The sequence below is a fragment of the Zootoca vivipara genome, chromosome 10 (genome assembly GCF_963506605.1).
Source record: "Zootoca vivipara chromosome 10, rZooViv1.1, whole genome shotgun sequence".
Lineage (NCBI taxonomy): Eukaryota > Metazoa > Chordata > Lepidosauria > Squamata > Lacertidae > Zootoca > Zootoca vivipara.
The window spans coordinates 28,896,023-28,912,725 of NC_083285.1; the positions used below are offsets into that span (position 1 = coordinate 28,896,023).

Below are 16,703 nucleotides of genomic sequence, written 5' to 3' on the forward strand. Positions count from 1 at the left end.
CAAACATAGTAATGCAAATTGATTTCCCCCTTCATTCCTTTTGTAAAATATCAGCAATCTTTACTCTGGGATGGAGTGATCTGGGTGATATGCTGCTTGTTTGTGGCAGTTTCAGATATAGGCGCCCCAGCTTGCTTTAAATATCAAACTCCAGCGCCAACGTTTTATCCAGGTTTATTGCACTGTCGTCCTCCGGTAAAGAAACACATTGCCAACTCTGCAGTGATATATAAATGCAGCTATGTTCAAAGCTTATCAACTTGTGACAAAAGGAGCATCTGGAAGAAGCAGCCAACAGCCTGGGATTGCTAGTTAATATCCTGCATTTGGAAGAGAGCACGGTCAGTGTGTGGAAAAGAATATTTCCCTGCCGCTGTGGGGCTTTAAAGGTGCCAGCTCTAGTGAGGCTCTCCTAATCAGCCTTCCATCAGTTCTTGCCTAGGCATATAAAAACCTTCACCAGGGGGGAAATCTGGGATTGCTCCTTGTTCAGCACCAGCAACAGGGGACAGCTCTCGGCAGGCAAACAAACCTGAAGCTAGTTTCCCCCTGCTGTGGAGAGAGAAAATTGCACAGGCCACTATGCAGCCAGCAATGATGATGTTCTCCAGTAAATACTGGGCAAGAAGGGGCCTGTCTCTGGATTCCGCTGTGCCCCTGGAACACCCACTACATGGCAACGTAACTGTAAGTATCTTGGGCTGCGTCAGTCTAGAAGGAATAAATCTGATGTTTAAGACAGCTTCAGGATTTCCCAGTAACTTCTTGGAACACATGCAGGATTCTTCTTTAGACAGATTTGCTTGTCTGCTATGCCTCGGTTGGTTGTCAGTTTTTCTCCCCCCTGTCCACCAATCCCATAGCTAGCTCAACCTATTTATGCACAAGTAATCAAGAAAGGATTTTATGGGAAACAAGCCTTTGCAGGGAGGAGATGTCTCTCTCACACATCCTTTGAGTGACTTCAGTTCTGTGCCTAGATACAGAATTTAATCCGCTTTTGTACTGAAAGCTCACTTGCCTCACCTTGGGATTTGTAATATCTGCTTGGTGATATTTTTTATTTAAAAGTTTTACTTGTGAAGTCTATTTTTCCCCCCTCTTATGACAGCCTAAGGCTATGATCCTAAGCACATGTGCTTAGAAGAAATCACATTTGAATTAATGAGAGTTTCCTCCAAGTAGAGCTGATGGAACTAAAGTGTTAGATTTATTTCTGAAACCAGTAATACCTACAGAAATTCAAAGGGGTGTGTGAGAGAGAGCTGTCCTGGTTCAGATGCATTGATATGTCATGGATAACTGTTGGCCATCACTGGTGATGCCATTTAAAACCAAAGTAAATTTCTGAATGATTTAGAGCTATGTGGACATATTTTTAATTCCCTTATTTAATAAAAAGATTTGATGAAAATAATAAATGTCCCTTAGCTGACAGTAAGGCTTCTGACAAAGGAATGAGAAGGAAAACTATTTTCAGCTATTTCCCCTCTTCATGGCAGTCTCTGCACAGCCTTAATCTGCTTGGCAGGGTTGGGGCTCCTCTAGCTGAGCAGGACCATTAGGAACAACCCAGTGTATCTGACATAGCTGTGCATTCAAAGGGTAATCAATCTTTGTCTGCAATGAATCTTTCTTTGGGAGTTCTATTTTTTTTTTAAAAAAAGACTGGCGAATATTTGATGGTGACAGCAAAGCAGTCCCCTGCAACAATAAGAATGCCAATAAATGTAGCTAAAATACACAAAATGGAGAACAAGGTGTTAAATGTCTTAATCTAAGTCAAGCATAGGCAACTTTGGCTCTCCAGATGTTTTGGAACTACAACTCCCATGATCCCTGACCACTGGGTCTGTTAGCTAGGGATCATGGGAGTTGTAGTTCTAAAACATCTGGAGAGCCAAGGTTGCCTATGCTTGATCTAAGTCAGGCATAGGCAACCTTTGGCTCCCAGATGTTTTGGAACTACAACTCCCATGATCCCTGACCACTGGCCCTGTTAGCTAGGGATCATGGAAGTCGTAGTTCCAAAACATCTGGGAGCCAAAGGTTGCCTATGCCTGATCTAAGTGAATGCTGCACATACATACGGTACATGTTATTAGAAAGCAATTGAATATAAGAAAGTCAGTCCTTTCTGTTATCAGGCGGGTTTTTTGTTTTTGTTTGTTTTGAGATACTCACATTTTGTTATTCTGATCTTGGAAAGGCATAACTTTTTGATTGTGTCGGTGATTTGTTGGTGGATGTACATCTTTTGTAAATGGTCCTGCAAACATATAATCTAGTTTGACCTTACATATTTGTAGCTTCTGCAGCAGTGGTAGCCAATGTCTGGAAACTCCCTAAGTAAATGCTTAGCTGTGTTTTCTGCCAAAGCAGGAATCATTTATCCCTTTGTCAGTTTTGTTTGGTGGCAATATCACTGGATACACTTAAAGAGAGAGACCTAGGTCAAATTCCATTGTTTCATTCTGTCAGGGATTCTTCAAATGTGATGAATTTCTATCTTCCACACAGAACACTTGTGTGCATGGAATAATGAAAATCATTCTGGTTTAGCTGCATATGCTGCTGGTCCTCCTGAGGAGGCACAATTTGACACAGCATCTCAACATGCCTACATTATGTGCAAATGTAGCAAAATTGGAAAATCTCGTACCAGTATTGTTCTCCTCAAGCCAATTACAGTAGCCACAGGTTCTTTTAGAATTCCACTTGAATGGAGATGAAATTATGCAATGCCCGGTCAAGAGTTTATGAACAGATTGTTCTATTTTAGCACATTAGCATAACATATGTAGTAGAAAACAGATAATAAAATCACCTAGAGAGCAAATTATAATCTATATTTTATGTAGATCATGTGCCACCCCTCTGGGTTAGACAGGGGATAAGTCTTTTTACCACAGCACCAGAAAATGAAGCTAGATTTGATCTTCAAAGACTCCCAACATTGTTTCTGCTGTTTGGTTTTGCCAGTGGTGGAGAGCAGGGAAATAAATACCCAGTGCTCATACTCCCCCCCCCTTTAATGAGGGGTTCCCTCTCTGCTTTTATGCCTCCCTGATTCTCTCGCCTGATTTCAGTCCTGGCTGGTTCTTATAGGCTAAACTTCATTTACAGTCCAATATGTACAAATGTCAACAGCAATTTCTCCTAGCAGCAGCTTTCACATGTGGCTTTGAGCAAGGTGTCCTGGTAGGTTTAGGCATCCTGATTGCCCCAAACATGACCTTCATCACACCTCTTGCATTTTCTATATGTCACACCACACGTAGTCATTGTTTGTGTAGTAGCTAAAGCATCCAAGTTGTGGCAAGTTCCCTAATTCCCAAGGTGTTTCCTGTGGTGGGGTTCCAAGAGAGTGGGCATTGACCAACTTCACAGCATGTAGAATATCTAACTATAGATAGACAGAAAATTTCCGTCCCCAGAGTTCCTCTGATATGGCCGTTTCTGCTTAGATCCATGTTCTCAGATTCTAGGGAATTGTTTCAGTCTGAGGGTTTGGGAACTCTAGCATTGTTACACTGTCATATGTAAAAGCATTTCCCCACACAGTTGTTGTTGTTGTTTAGTCGTTTAGTCGTGTCCGACTCTTCGTGACCCCATGGACCATAGCATGCCAGGCACTCCTGTCTTGCATTGCTTTCCGCAGTTTGGTCAAACTCATGTTCGTAGCTTCGAGAACACTGTCCAACCATCTCATCCTCTGTCGTCCTCTTCTCCTTGTGCCCTCAATCTTTCCCAACATCAGGGTCTTTTCCAGGAAGTCTTCTCTTCTCATGAGGTGGCCAAAGTATTGGAGCCTCAGCTTCAGGATCTGTCCTTCCAGTGAGCACTCAGGGCTGATTTCCTTAAGAATGGATAGGTTTGATCGTCTTGCAGTCCATGGGACTCTCAAGAGTCTCCTCCAGCACCATAATTCAAAAGCATCAATTCTTCGGCGATCAGCCTTCTTGATGGTCCAGCTCTCACTTCCATACATCACTACTGGGAAAACCATAGCTTTAACTATACGGACCTTTGTCGGCAAGGTGATGTCTCTGCTTTTTAATAATAATAATAATAATAATAATAATAATAATAATATATTATTATTATTATTATTATTATTATTATTATTATTATTTATACCCCACCCATTTTAGGATGCTCCCCACACAGTATCTTACAATAAATCACAACTTCCTTAGGAAATTTATCATGCTTGATGTGGCCCTGAGAACCTGTTGATTAAGTGTTTTATCTTGTTTGCTTTCATTCTTTGATTATACTTGCAATTTTCTAACAATTAGCAATTGTAAAGAGTGGCTTTCAGTGTGTAATGGCTTTTTATCTACTTCACATATTAGTTGTCTCATACATTAATGTGCATTCATTGACTTTAATAGAAGCAACCTACTGAGTGCCCTCAAGTTAAATGATGTGGAGTATCCCTATCATCTTGCACTAAAGAGTGCTAATTCAACATATAACAACAGCAACAAAATACTTTATTCGACCGATAGTCAGAAAGAAAAAAACATTTCTCAATACAAATACAATACAAATAGAAAAATATAAAACTGAAGGCATCAGAGGGATACATAAATGAAGTATGACCGCGCTACTGAACCTCCTACAGGTCACCCACATCAAGGCATTCGATTATACGTTTCCAACACTTGAGCGCCAGGAAGATAATAAATACACAGTGGAAAATAAATAGGCACAAAGTAGGGGTGTGTGCTAAGCACAATATTCAGCTGGAACACAGATTTGGTGCTTTGGAAAATGCCTCAGTCCAAAGCACTTTGGAGACTACCCGATTTGTCTCAGGGTCAAAAGCTGTATCTGTTTCAGGAAAATGAAGCTTTATTCCCATTTCACTTATTATGGGAAAATATATTTTAAAAGTTGTAATTTTTCCCATTTTGGCAGAATAAGCTGAAATCTGCAGCCATGTGGCCCTTCTAGAGGGACTAAAGCCTGCTGAGATAGACAAATAGATCCAAGGGTATTTGTGTTGGTCATCTTTAAAATTTGATTATTATTATTATTATTATTAATAATAATAATTATTATGTCCTTTAACTTTTCCATATTGGACAGAATTGGATGAAATTTGCCATAGGACAGGGCAGAAGGAGATCAGAAAGGGATGTATCAAAAACATGGAGTTGATCATGGGGTGTGTGACTGTTCTAGGTGAAGTCATACTGCCCACACAATAACAGGTTTGCATCCTGTATCTGCATCCGCTCTTTGGAAGCCATGATCAGTGCTTTGTATCAACTTTACCTGATATGTCAGAAGTGATGCCTCATGCAAAAACCACAGTTAGACAGGCCCTCATAACCTCTTAACTGGTAGTGTAATGTAATAGGCGGGATTGTCCTTAAAAGCAGACCGGAAACTACAGTTTGTCCAGAATGCAGTAACCAGAGTAGTGGAGCATGTTACTGTAATGGTGTAATGGTGTAGGTAGCTTCCTCATGGGTAAGCGGCTCCAAACCCTGTGTTTGGTTTTTACAGGGTTTTATTATATACATATGTACAAGACAGAGCATCAAAAAGCATGACTGTACTAATCCGATTCAGAACCCAGAAGTGCCTCCCTTTGTGATTTCCGCCAGCATAACCGCTGGGGCACTCTGAACCTCCTCCTTGGTCCCTCCTCTCCCCCCCCCTCTGTTGGGGTGAGGGTGCTGGTGGAGCACCCTCTCTACTAGAGCTGCTCAGTTGAGGGACCGGCACTGTGGCTCCTGGAGCTGCCTCCTCTCGAGTGCTTGGGTCTGCCCTCTGCAACTCTCCCTCTGGAGCTCCCATCTCCACAACATCCCTAAGGGTTTGCATCTCCTCCTGAGCCTCAGTCCCACCTTCCGGAGGAAGCTGCCATGTGCTAGGTGCTGGGGCTCTGGCAGTGTCCGAGAGCCCTTGCTCTGATCCACCAGGCTCTCCGCTGACCCCTGGTGGTCCCCTGACAGTTACACTATTGTTCTAAGGTAAAGGTAAAGGGACCCCTGACCATTAGGTCCAGTCGTGACCGACTCTGGGGTTGCGCTATCATCTCGCATTATTGGCTGAGGAAGCCAGCGTATAGCTTCCAGGTCATGTGGCCAGCATGACAAAGCCGCTTCTGGCAAACCAGAGCAGCACATGGAAATGCCATTTACCTTCCCGCTATAGCGGTTCCTATTTATCTACTTGCATTTTGATGTGCTTTCGAACTGCTAGGTTGGCTAGAGCTGGGACCGAGCAACGGGAGCTCACCCCGTTGCAGGGATTCGAATCGCCGACCTTCTGATCAGCAAGCCCTAGGCTCAGTGGTTTAGCCCACAGCGCCACATGGGTCCCTATTGTTGTAAGAGCACCTAGATTAAAGCTTAGTATTTGAAAGCTTTAAAAATCTCATATAGTTTAGACCTGGGCTATGTGTGAGGGAACATCTTCTCCCATATGTGCCTCTTCACTCCTTGAATGAATCTTGCAATCTTGCAGTGGCTGTGCTTTTAGTTTGTAGGAATGCGGGTGGCGCTGTGGTCTAAACCACTGAGCCTCTTGGGCTTGCTGATCAGAAGGTTGGTGGTTTGAATCCCCATGACAGCGTGAGTTTCTGTTGCTCTGTCCCAACTTCTGCCAACCTAGCAGTTTGAAAGCAGTGCAAGTAGATAAATAGGTACCGCTGCGACAGGAAGGTTAACAGCATTTCCGTGTGCTCTGGCTTCTGTCACGGTGTTCCTTTGTGCCAGAAACGGTTTAGTCATGCTGGCCACATGACCCGGAAAGCTGTCTGTGGACAAACGCCGGCTCCCCAAGCCTGAAAGCGAGATGAGCGCCGCAACCCCATAGTCTCCTTTGACTGGACGTAACCGTCCAGGGGTCCTCCCCCCTTTTTACCTTTAGTTCGTAGTATAGTGACTAGCAGCTATGTTATGCATTAAAAAGAGCAGCAAGCTCTTGTGCTGAGTGGCAATTCCATCAAAGGTGAGGCTGAATTCACTTGATCTGCTAAGTAGTGTTCCCCTCATTTATAAAATTTCCTTCCAACAAATCTTTGATAGCGCTGAATATTTCAGCCATGTAGGCATGCCATGAAGCTATGTTAGGCAGGCTTTGAATAATTGTATCACCATGAATTTCACCATTTCAGTCTTTATTGTGTGTCTCTGACTAATTATACAAGGTCCTGAGCTGCCCCGCCATTGCTTCCATATTTAACCTGAAGAGTGCCTTCTAGTTTCCAGCTATAGGCTGCTAACTCTGAAAACACATTTAGCAAGTCATCCTTATGATTAAACAATCACTTCATTAAACGTTTAGAGTTAATTGTGTTTTAATCAAAGCAGGTCCCTCAGGAAGAGTACTCAGTGCTGAGCACTTGTCAACAATTCTGCATTATTTTGACATCAGTGAGGAAGTGATTCCCCCCCCCCCAAAAAAAAACCAGCTATATGTTTCTATGTGGAGTCTCATTTTCAAGCAAAACTGTTCTTTATATATCTTCCAAGTTTTGCTTTTATGGAAACATGTCCCAATCAAACAAGGGAAATCTGTGAATAGGCTCAGGTTCCTTTGCTGGGTTAGGTCCTACACAGAAAAAGGGATGCTTCAAAATCCACACAAAGATTATTAAACGGTTGGCAAAGAGAAGCACTTGACAGAAGTAGGAGTCTGCAGGATTAGGCAAATGGCCCAACTAGTCCAGCATCTTGTCCTCACAGTGGCCAACCAAATGTCCATGAGAAACCTGGAAACAGGGCCTGAGCACAATAGCACTCTCCCCACTTGTGAGGATAAGGTTGTCAATGGCTACTAACTGGTGATTATGTTCTGTCCCCACTATCTGGGTGTCAGGAATGAGCCAGCTCCAAGCGAAGGTTTTCAGCCAAAATGCAGAAAGCAGCCAGGAACAGGGAGGCTTTGATGTTAGTCAGACAAGGGAGAGCTAGCAGCAGCAGAATTTGGCTCTCTCTGACCTTGACAGGCGAGCTGATAAGACAGTAGCTGAGAGCAGGCTAGAACATAGCCAAAGCTCAAATGGGAGCGAATAGACAAGGAGAGAGTTCATTGGACTGGCCACAGAGACACTTGCATATCCTATATAATAATATGCAAGTGTCTCTGCGTCCAGTCCCTGTGTCCCTGTGTCCACGCTACTGCGCATGTGCCCCACAGACACAGGGATTGGACGCAGAGACACTTTGGAGAGGGGAGCTTGGTGCCCGCTCGGCCCGGCAGGGAGATGAGCCAGGCTGAGGCGGCGAGGCAGGGAAGAGGACCGCCCCCCTGGCCTGCCGCTCCCCTTCAATTCCCTCACAGCCGGAGCGGCCACCTCGAGCTCCGGCCTCCTTCCTCCTCCTCCTCATCCAGCAGCAGCAGCAGGAGGAGCACGACACCTCTGGCCGGGACAATGGCAGTACTCCCACCTCCCGGCAGCTCCGGCCGCCCCTCGCGGCTCCTCACAGGCGCGCCTCCACTGACCTCCCCGGCAGCCCCCTCAGCTCGACGCCTGCTGCCTCGGCCTGGGCTGCCCTCCTCAGCTGCCTCCCCTACGGGGAGTAGGCTCACCGGCCACCTCCTTTCCACCCCTTGGCTGCCTGAGCCCCGACACCTCTTCTTCTCCCAGCAGCGCCCATGGTGGCAGGCAACCAAGGGGCGGAAAGGAGGTGACGGTGGGTGGATCCTGGGGCCGGCGAGCCTCCTCCCCTTAGGCTGGGCCAGGCCGGGCCGAGGAGCCGGCGCCACGGCCCGGCTTCTGCCGAGACACGCGCTCTAGCACCCGTTATTTTAACAGGCTTCAAGATACTAGTATTATTATATAGGATTATAATAACCAAAGTTGTAGCAGTAGGATAACATGCTTCATGATGCTATTTCATTGATCTTTTTTGAAAGAGTAATCATTCATGTCTGCTTGTAACCTGCAATTCTTCTCCTGAGTACACCTTTCAAAAGGGAAAAGAACCTCTCTTGTAGGAGATATCCAAATACTAAAATCAAGCAAGAATAGTCTGATTGAAAGGAAAGCTTAACATTTTCTGAGGAGTGCACAGAAGCCCTTCTATTTTGCAATATATTTTCTTTCAGCTAAACAGAACCAGTTCTGGTAAAAACGATGAAAAAAAGGACAATAAAGGTGCAAGCAAGAATGAATCAACATCAGAAGGAGGAAAGACCGCTGTGGTGTTTTCTTTGAAAAATGAAGTTGGTGGCTTGGTGAAAGCTCTCAGACTTTTCCAGGTAAAAACCCCCATCTTTTTTAAAACAGGTGGTTGGAAAAATCTATTGTGTGGATCTATTATGTGTTTACTTCAGGGCCGGCCTTCCCATGAGGCAAGGTGAGGTGATCGCCTCAGGTGGCAGGATCCAAAGTGGTAGCAGACCCAGCCTCCGAGGAATGGATTGTTTGTGCTGCCGCTGTGGTGGCATCGATGGCTGTGGCACACTCCTTGGAGGCTGAATTTGCTGCCCATGGCAAGCCCCTTCATGCCACCTCTATTTACCTATTGGTGAATACAATGCGCTGTTGGTGTGTCCCGTCCCCCCGTTCCTGATATAGGTCTTCACTCACCGCTTCTTCCCTGGTGCCCCCTGCTATTTTGTGGCTTGCCTAATAGCCAAAATATATTGGGCTGGCCCTGGTTTATTTAAATCCCAAGGCACTTTGTGTATTGATAGCTGTCAATTTGAAGCTTGAGCCAGACAAGAGGAAGAAACTGAAAGATCATGGTCTCAGCTTCAGGGTGCTCCTGGACCCAGTGCTATCCTGGGGCCAGTAGCTAGATACGCCATTTGCTGACTTCACCTGGTGCACCGGCTGCAGCCTTTTGTAGAGAAACACAGACCTGGTTTCAGCCCTTTCATGCCATAGTTATATCCCAATTAGACTACTATATGCGAAGATACCTCTGGAGTTTCCAGGCTGTCTCCAGTTGGTACAAAATGCAGCTGCTGGAATTTTATGTAGGGCCTATCGATTGGATCACACCCCTCCCTTCACTGGCTATCAATTTGTTGATGGTCTGAAAGCTCTATAGCCTGAGAACAGAATACTTTAAGAACTGCCTCCTTCCGCATGAATCTACTGGATTGTGAGGTTGACATTTGAGGCCTTGCTCTTTCCCTCTGATATTTGGTCAGCAGGTACAAGGGTGGGCTGGCTCTGTAGATTATCTCAGGTGTCAATACCCTCCTGGTGTCAATACACCTAGCTCCGTCATTGCCCTGAACCCTCCAGCCTATCTGGCAACAAAGTCTGGGGCTCAAGCCACACAAGCAAAGTCTAAAGGTCAGGAAACACAGCCCAGGGTCAATTCAAGAAGCCAAGTCTGAAGTCCAGCAGTCAGGATATAGTCCAGAGTCAAACCCAAACACAGTCCCAAACCAAGATCCTTCAACACAGGCAGCTGAGCAGACACAGTACCTCAGCTCTGCTGCTCTTTTGCACTTTGCATGCTGATTGCAGAATCTGGGCTTGATGAGACATGTGACCATCACCTGTTCCAAGCCTACTCCAGCTGAGGAATCACACACCTTCTCCCAGAGCTAGTGAGCCCCACCTGGCCAGCTAGGGAGCTGGGCTCTTGCTGCTCCCTATGCCTCAGAACCCACCTTGGTTTGTGGGGTAGGGAGTCCTCTGCCTCTGGTTCCTGTGCATTGAACTGCATTCCTTCACCATCCTCCATCAGCCTGTGAGTACTTCCTTTGCCATCCGCTGCTTGCAGTGGTGTGTCCTAGTCCTGGCTACACGCCATGCCGGGATCCTCTTCCTCCTCCCCATTGTCCTGCCAGTTCTTGACAATCATTAGCTACTTTTTCACATGGCACTTGATGTGAATATATGAAAAAGCAACTACGTACTTTGTTGCAGAACAGAATATTGTTCCCGTGCTCTTGATGTGGTTGTTTCTTTGTAATATGTTTATGAATGCTATTTGGCATGTCGCCTTGATTATTGCTGATAGCAAAGTGGGGTAACAGTGTTCAGTTAGACTAAAGTAGATTGAAATAAATACTTTTCTCGTATCTTCACACTATTTCATTTCTTGCCCATTAATTTAACTTGTCTATAAATTGGGCATTGAATAGTATATTTTTTTTTTACAGTGAACACTTGTTTTATAAGAAATGGCCATGGTAAATCACCTTTAATTATCCTACAATAGTTATAGTTTTCAGATATCTAATAAAATGGAGCAATTAATACAGGCATAATTTTACAGCACACTTATTGAACTAAAAATAACAAATAAGTAATTTAATACAGATGAAGGATTTTCTTAACTCAAATGCCTTTATACGCACATTAAACTACCTTCTGTTCAGAACACCCATTCAACCACTTCTCTTCTAAATGAATTCAGTGAGTCAATGAACCAATCTTTTGTTCTGTCTACAGGAGAAGCATGTGAGTATGGTTCATATTGAATCAAGAAAATCCAAGAGAAGGAGTTCAGAGGTAGAAATTTTTGTGGACTGTGACTGTAGCAAGAAAGAATTCAATGAGCTCATTCAGTTGTTAAAGTATGAAACGAACATTGTAACTCTGAATCCACCGGAAAACATCTGGACTGATGAGGAAGGCAAGGCTATTGTTTTCTCTTTCAAAATTTATCTTGAAATTAGCAAAGCTTTGTGAAGAAGCAGTGAGAATCTGATGCCTCCAATCACTCTGTATTTCCTCCAGAGCTTGACTGTGTTCCTTGGTTCCCCAGGAAGATTGCTGAATTAGACAAATGTTCCCAAAGAGTTCTAATGTACGGCTCTGAACTGGATGCAGATCACCCTGTAAGTGTTCAGTAAATGCAGCCAAGGTTGGTCAAGTAAACATTTGTGACAATTTGATGATAAAGAACTGAACTTTCTTCTTCTTCAAGTAATTAGAACTATTGCTATAATTAACAAATTATTATTAAATATTATTTTTCGAAATAACTTATTAAGTAGCTTAATTTATATCCTTTCTTTCCACCAAATGGCACCCAAGGCAGTTTCATAACTATAATGGGAAGAAAATACAAAATAACAATGGAACAAAATATTAGAGAGTTGTTATACAGTGCATTATGCAGCCCATGTTGCTGTTTTTTACTTACTCCTGTTGTAGAAATGATAAATTGCTTAGGTTGAGATACAATGTCTTGTTGGCAAAGCCAAACTGTGAAATGTACAACATAATAGGCAGTGGCATTTTCCTAGAACTGGATGCATTTCTTTATTACTAAGTATGCTTGATCCCTTTAGCTCATTTCATAACCATGATGCTAATTCCAATAACCTTCACTGAATGCAAGAGGGAGGTGGGTTTCTTTAGTAATCCAGGGATCTTTTGTGACAACGTATGATACGGAAGATATTTCAGGAGTTTCCTTGAACCTGCACCTTTGCAATGACACTTTGTTGCATGGGCCAATGTCGTAGAATTTGTTGTAGGCTATCTAATTCAATTTTCTGCTTGATACTGGAAATCCAGAGCTTGTAAAGCTTCTGCTCAGAGTTCTCCAGCAATAAGAAGTTCACCAGCATCCTTGAAAAATGGTACTGTTGTTGATCTGCTTTTGGGAGGAACATAGGGAATGATCTTTTACTGCAGGGACGGAGAATCTATGACCTTCCAGATGCTGTTGGACTGCAACTCCAATCAGCCTCCCATCAGCATGGCCAATAGCCAGGGATAATGGGAGCTGCATCCCAGCAACATCTGGAGAACTACATGTTCCTCATCTATGGTCTCTGCTAACTAGCAGTGGCTCTCTAGAGAGGGTTTTAGACTGGAGTCATTCCCAACCCTACCTGGAGATGCCAGAAATTAACCCTGGGCATTTGCTCTACCATTCTTTCCCTGTTCATTTTCTTTCAAAGTTTCTTCTGATGTTCAGCTGAAATCTACCATCCTCTAACTCAAGTTCCTTAGATCTAGCAGGAAACAAGCCATTGCCCTTTTCTGCTTCCTGAGGACTGATTCACCACTCTGATTTGTCCTGCCACCTGACGCGCTTTGATATGACAGACTGACCCCAAAAATATTCAGCTAATGCATTTCAGATTAAGGTGGAAATCCACTCAGGTCGTTTTCATGGTCTACAACTTCTGTTTAAAAGAGATGCTTTAGAAGACTTGGGATAGATCTCTTCTGCCTGCTATTATGCTGTATTTTCAGCATGACAGAGCTGCACAAGGTATCACAAAATAAATAAATAAAAGGGACAAACAAACAATCCCATTGCTTTCTCCCCCCCCTTTTACCTTTTAGATTACTTTTTTCCTTTTTTAAAATGGTGCATGTAAGTGTTGCTCTCCAAAAACACTCGAGTGCTTGAAGTCATGCCCACTGCTATTTCACTTAAAAGAATATAGATATTAAATGAGCATTCCTAGCGGTGTGGGAGGGGAAAGAAGAAGGCAATTGAAAAGCTGCTCCCACTATGGGAGATAATTATGAGGTAGAAATCATAGCATCCTTTAGGCTCAGCAGGAATGCAGCCTCCATGCAGGTTCCTTGTGTTTCATCCCTGTTTTTAATACGGCAGTACTGTTTCAGCTCATATTTCACACACTCTGCAAGGCCCACGTACTGCCAAAAGCCACGACTCCAAAGCTGGGGGAAATTAACCTCTTGAAAACATTTGCCTTGCCTTTTCTCTCTCTCTTCAGGAAGGGAACTTGAGAAAACTGAAGCCGTTCTGGCAATTCAATGGGTATTGAATTAAAGAAAGAAAGAAAATGCCATAGATTTTGTTCTGTGACTGGCAAAGGTATCCCAACTCTTCATGATCTAGAGCATCATTACCAAAATCAGCACCAGGCCTAATGGAAGCTTGGGGTACCTGGAAATTGACGTGCTTTTTACAAGCCTAGTGCAAACTCCTTCCACTTTGGTTTTTTGTAGCCCTCCAGATGCTGTTGCACTACGACTCCCATCAGCCATAGCCAGCACTGCCAATAGTTAGGGATGGTGGGAGTTAGAGTCCAACAACACCTGGGGAGCTCTCCACCCCTGCACTAGCAGTTCAGTTACTCTTGTGTGGTGGCGAGGTGCTGGAAGGTTGGAGTTAGGTGGGCCGTATGGCCCGCCCTGCCCTTCGAGGCTAGCTTCCTGCCTTCAAGTACAGTGAGATACTGTGTCAATGATGATAATGTTGATGTAATATTTAACTACTAGTACAGTTGTACCTTGGAAGCTGAACGCCTTGGGTCCCAAACAAATCGGCTCCCGATTGAAACCCAGAAGTGAGTGTTCTAATTTTCAAATGATTTTCAGAAGCCGAAAATCCAGCACAGCTTCCGTGGCTTCTGATTGGAGCTCCCTACAGCCAATCGGAAGCCTCATGTTGGTTTCCAAATGGTTCCGGGAGTTGAACAGACTCCCGAAACACATTTTGTTTGAGAACCAAGGTACAACTGTACAGTCAGATTCTGCCCTAGAGTGCTCAGGTGTAAATGAGGATTGGGAAGGCCCATGCAGAGAGGGAGGGCAGCCGGGTACACTTGCTCAGGCCTCGGAGAGCTAAGCCAGCCAGAGGCCCCCACCATGTACTGACTGCTTTCTTCTTCTTCTTCTTCTTCTTCTTCTTCTTCTTCTTCTTCTTCTTCTTCTTCTTCTTCTTCTTCTTCTTCTTCTTCTCCTCCTCCTCCTCCTCCTCCTCCTCCTCCTCTCTGCACGGGCCTGGAAATGGGGTCCTGCACCTTTGGTACAAGAGGTGTCTTAGCAGATTATAGCTAAGGACCCCCTTTCACCTTTTTCTATTTTGTACATGGAGGGGTGGGGACTACATTGTCCTTCACCTCAAGCTTCAACTTGCCTTGAGCTGGCCCTGAGCAGGAAATCCCTGCTGTTCCACCAAGCCAGTTTGGGCCCTGATACACCAATGTAGATCCGAGACAATCTTGAACTGACCTGAGCCCTGGATCCAGATTGTGATTCGGAAAAAGCAAATCCCACTGACTTGCATTGGGAAGCTATAGCTTCTTCTTCTTCTTCTTCTTCTTCTTCTTCTTCTTCTTCTTCTTCTTCTTCTTCTTCTTCTTCTTCTTCTTCTTTTTTGTATTTTTACATAGGTGCATGGTAGCCCATTAAAAGGGGATTAGCAAAGAGCCACAGGTTTTCATGGTAGCTACCTCTAAAGCTTGCTTTTTTTAAAAAAGCAATTAAATACTGTAGTACATGGATATATGCAATGTTACATTGTATGTGTGCTGCTTGCACACTGACAATGTACGATACACTCATAAGACTCTCTCTCTCTCTCTCTCTCTCTCACACACACACACACACACTACAAAGTGCTAATAAAGGCAGACACATAATCCATACCTATCCTGTTGTTGACTAGGAAATACAGTATAGTGCTGCATTTTGATGTATTCCCCACTCCAAACCAGCTTTGATCTGAAATAAGAAAAAGAACAATATAACTGCATTTTAAGCTGGTGATGTGTACATAGTCTTAGTCAAGTTTTGTTGTAGTAAAGGGCTGCTCTTGTACATCTTGTTATGAGTTTGTGGATGCAAGACACCAATAATTCCTGTATTTACTAAGTGTTAGTTAATCTTGGAGTATCAAGATGGGCTGCCAGACACTGAATTTAATAGTGTCAAAGTACAGGCTAAACCAGTTTTTCCATGCTCAGGAAATCAACTGGGTGAAGAGCCATGATGGAGAACAAAAGAAAGGTGATTAACAAAGCAGGTTTTATATATGTGCACATAAACCATATATCATAAAGACACCACTGTGCCTCATTTCCAAAGGAAATGTGAACCCCTGGAATCTCTTGCCGCTTAGAGATCTGAGTGGCGTGTAACAATATCATTACATTTGCTAACTGCTCCACAGATGGCATGAATTACAATAATAATAAGCGTTATTTTAGAAACCGCTTTGATTATTGATTTCTTCTTCTGTTGTTAATTCTATTTGGTATGCATTCATTTTCTTTTATCTGCTTTAGGGATTTAAGGACAATGTGTATCGGCAGAGAAGGAAATATTTTGTCGACGTTGCCATGAATTATAAATAGTGAGTACCGAACTTTGTTTGTTGTTGTGGAATTGCTACTGATTCTAAAAAAAAAAGAGAGATACAGTCTGCTTGGGTGATAATCAAGCAGCAGCCACAAGGAGTGGCCCTTTTACACAACTGAATTGGTAGGGTGAGCATCTAAAGTGGGCTTATTTGGAGTTCAGCTGTGGAAGGTAGGAAGTTGACTTTTATCAAGTCAAGCCACTGTCCACTCGAATGCAAAGCCTGAGCTCTACCACTGAACTACAGCCTTCTCCTTGACACTTGTGGTCATCACTTCATTTCTGATATGAACAAATCAATAAATAGAGAACCTCTCTCTCTGGCGCTCTCTACCTGCTCTACTCCTCCTAAGCCACACTCCTGCTTTGAACCTTCCTTGAGAATTTTCGCCTAGCTGGCATGCGTCCTTGAACTCTCATAATGCTTCTTGCTTACCTGGTTGAGAGAGGTGTGTGAGGACCAGGGGAAGGGGAAGAACAATGACCTCCCGGCTCAGCCCCACTTCATGCAGAGTGTGTGTCAACTCACATAACGGGCTATGTAAAGGTCAAGTTAACAGAAAGTTAACACCAGGCATTAAATGACTGGCATATATTTTAGTTACAGGTAGGTAGCCGTGTTGGTCTGAGTCGAAGCAAAATAAAAAATTTCCTTCAGTAGCACCTTAAAGCACCTTATAATGTATCTGAA

The 16,703-nt window shown here is 43.8% G+C and overlaps 1 protein-coding gene across 1 annotated transcript in view; it reads left to right on the forward strand.

Annotated features, from left to right (window-relative positions):
* The window catches only part of TPH2 (tryptophan hydroxylase 2), a 66,729-nt gene continuing 50,026 nt past the window's right edge, over positions 1-16,703 (forward strand). Inside the window, exons 1-5 of the mRNA XM_060279669.1 lie at positions 1-705; positions 9,076-9,228; positions 11,387-11,570; positions 11,675-11,775; positions 15,940-16,007. Coding sequence (XP_060135652.1) covers positions 583-705; positions 9,076-9,228; positions 11,387-11,570; positions 11,675-11,775; positions 15,940-16,007 — 629 coding nt within the window. The 5' untranslated portion in view covers positions 1-582. The remainder of the gene's footprint in view (positions 706-9,075; positions 9,229-11,386; positions 11,571-11,674; positions 11,776-15,939; positions 16,008-16,703) is intronic.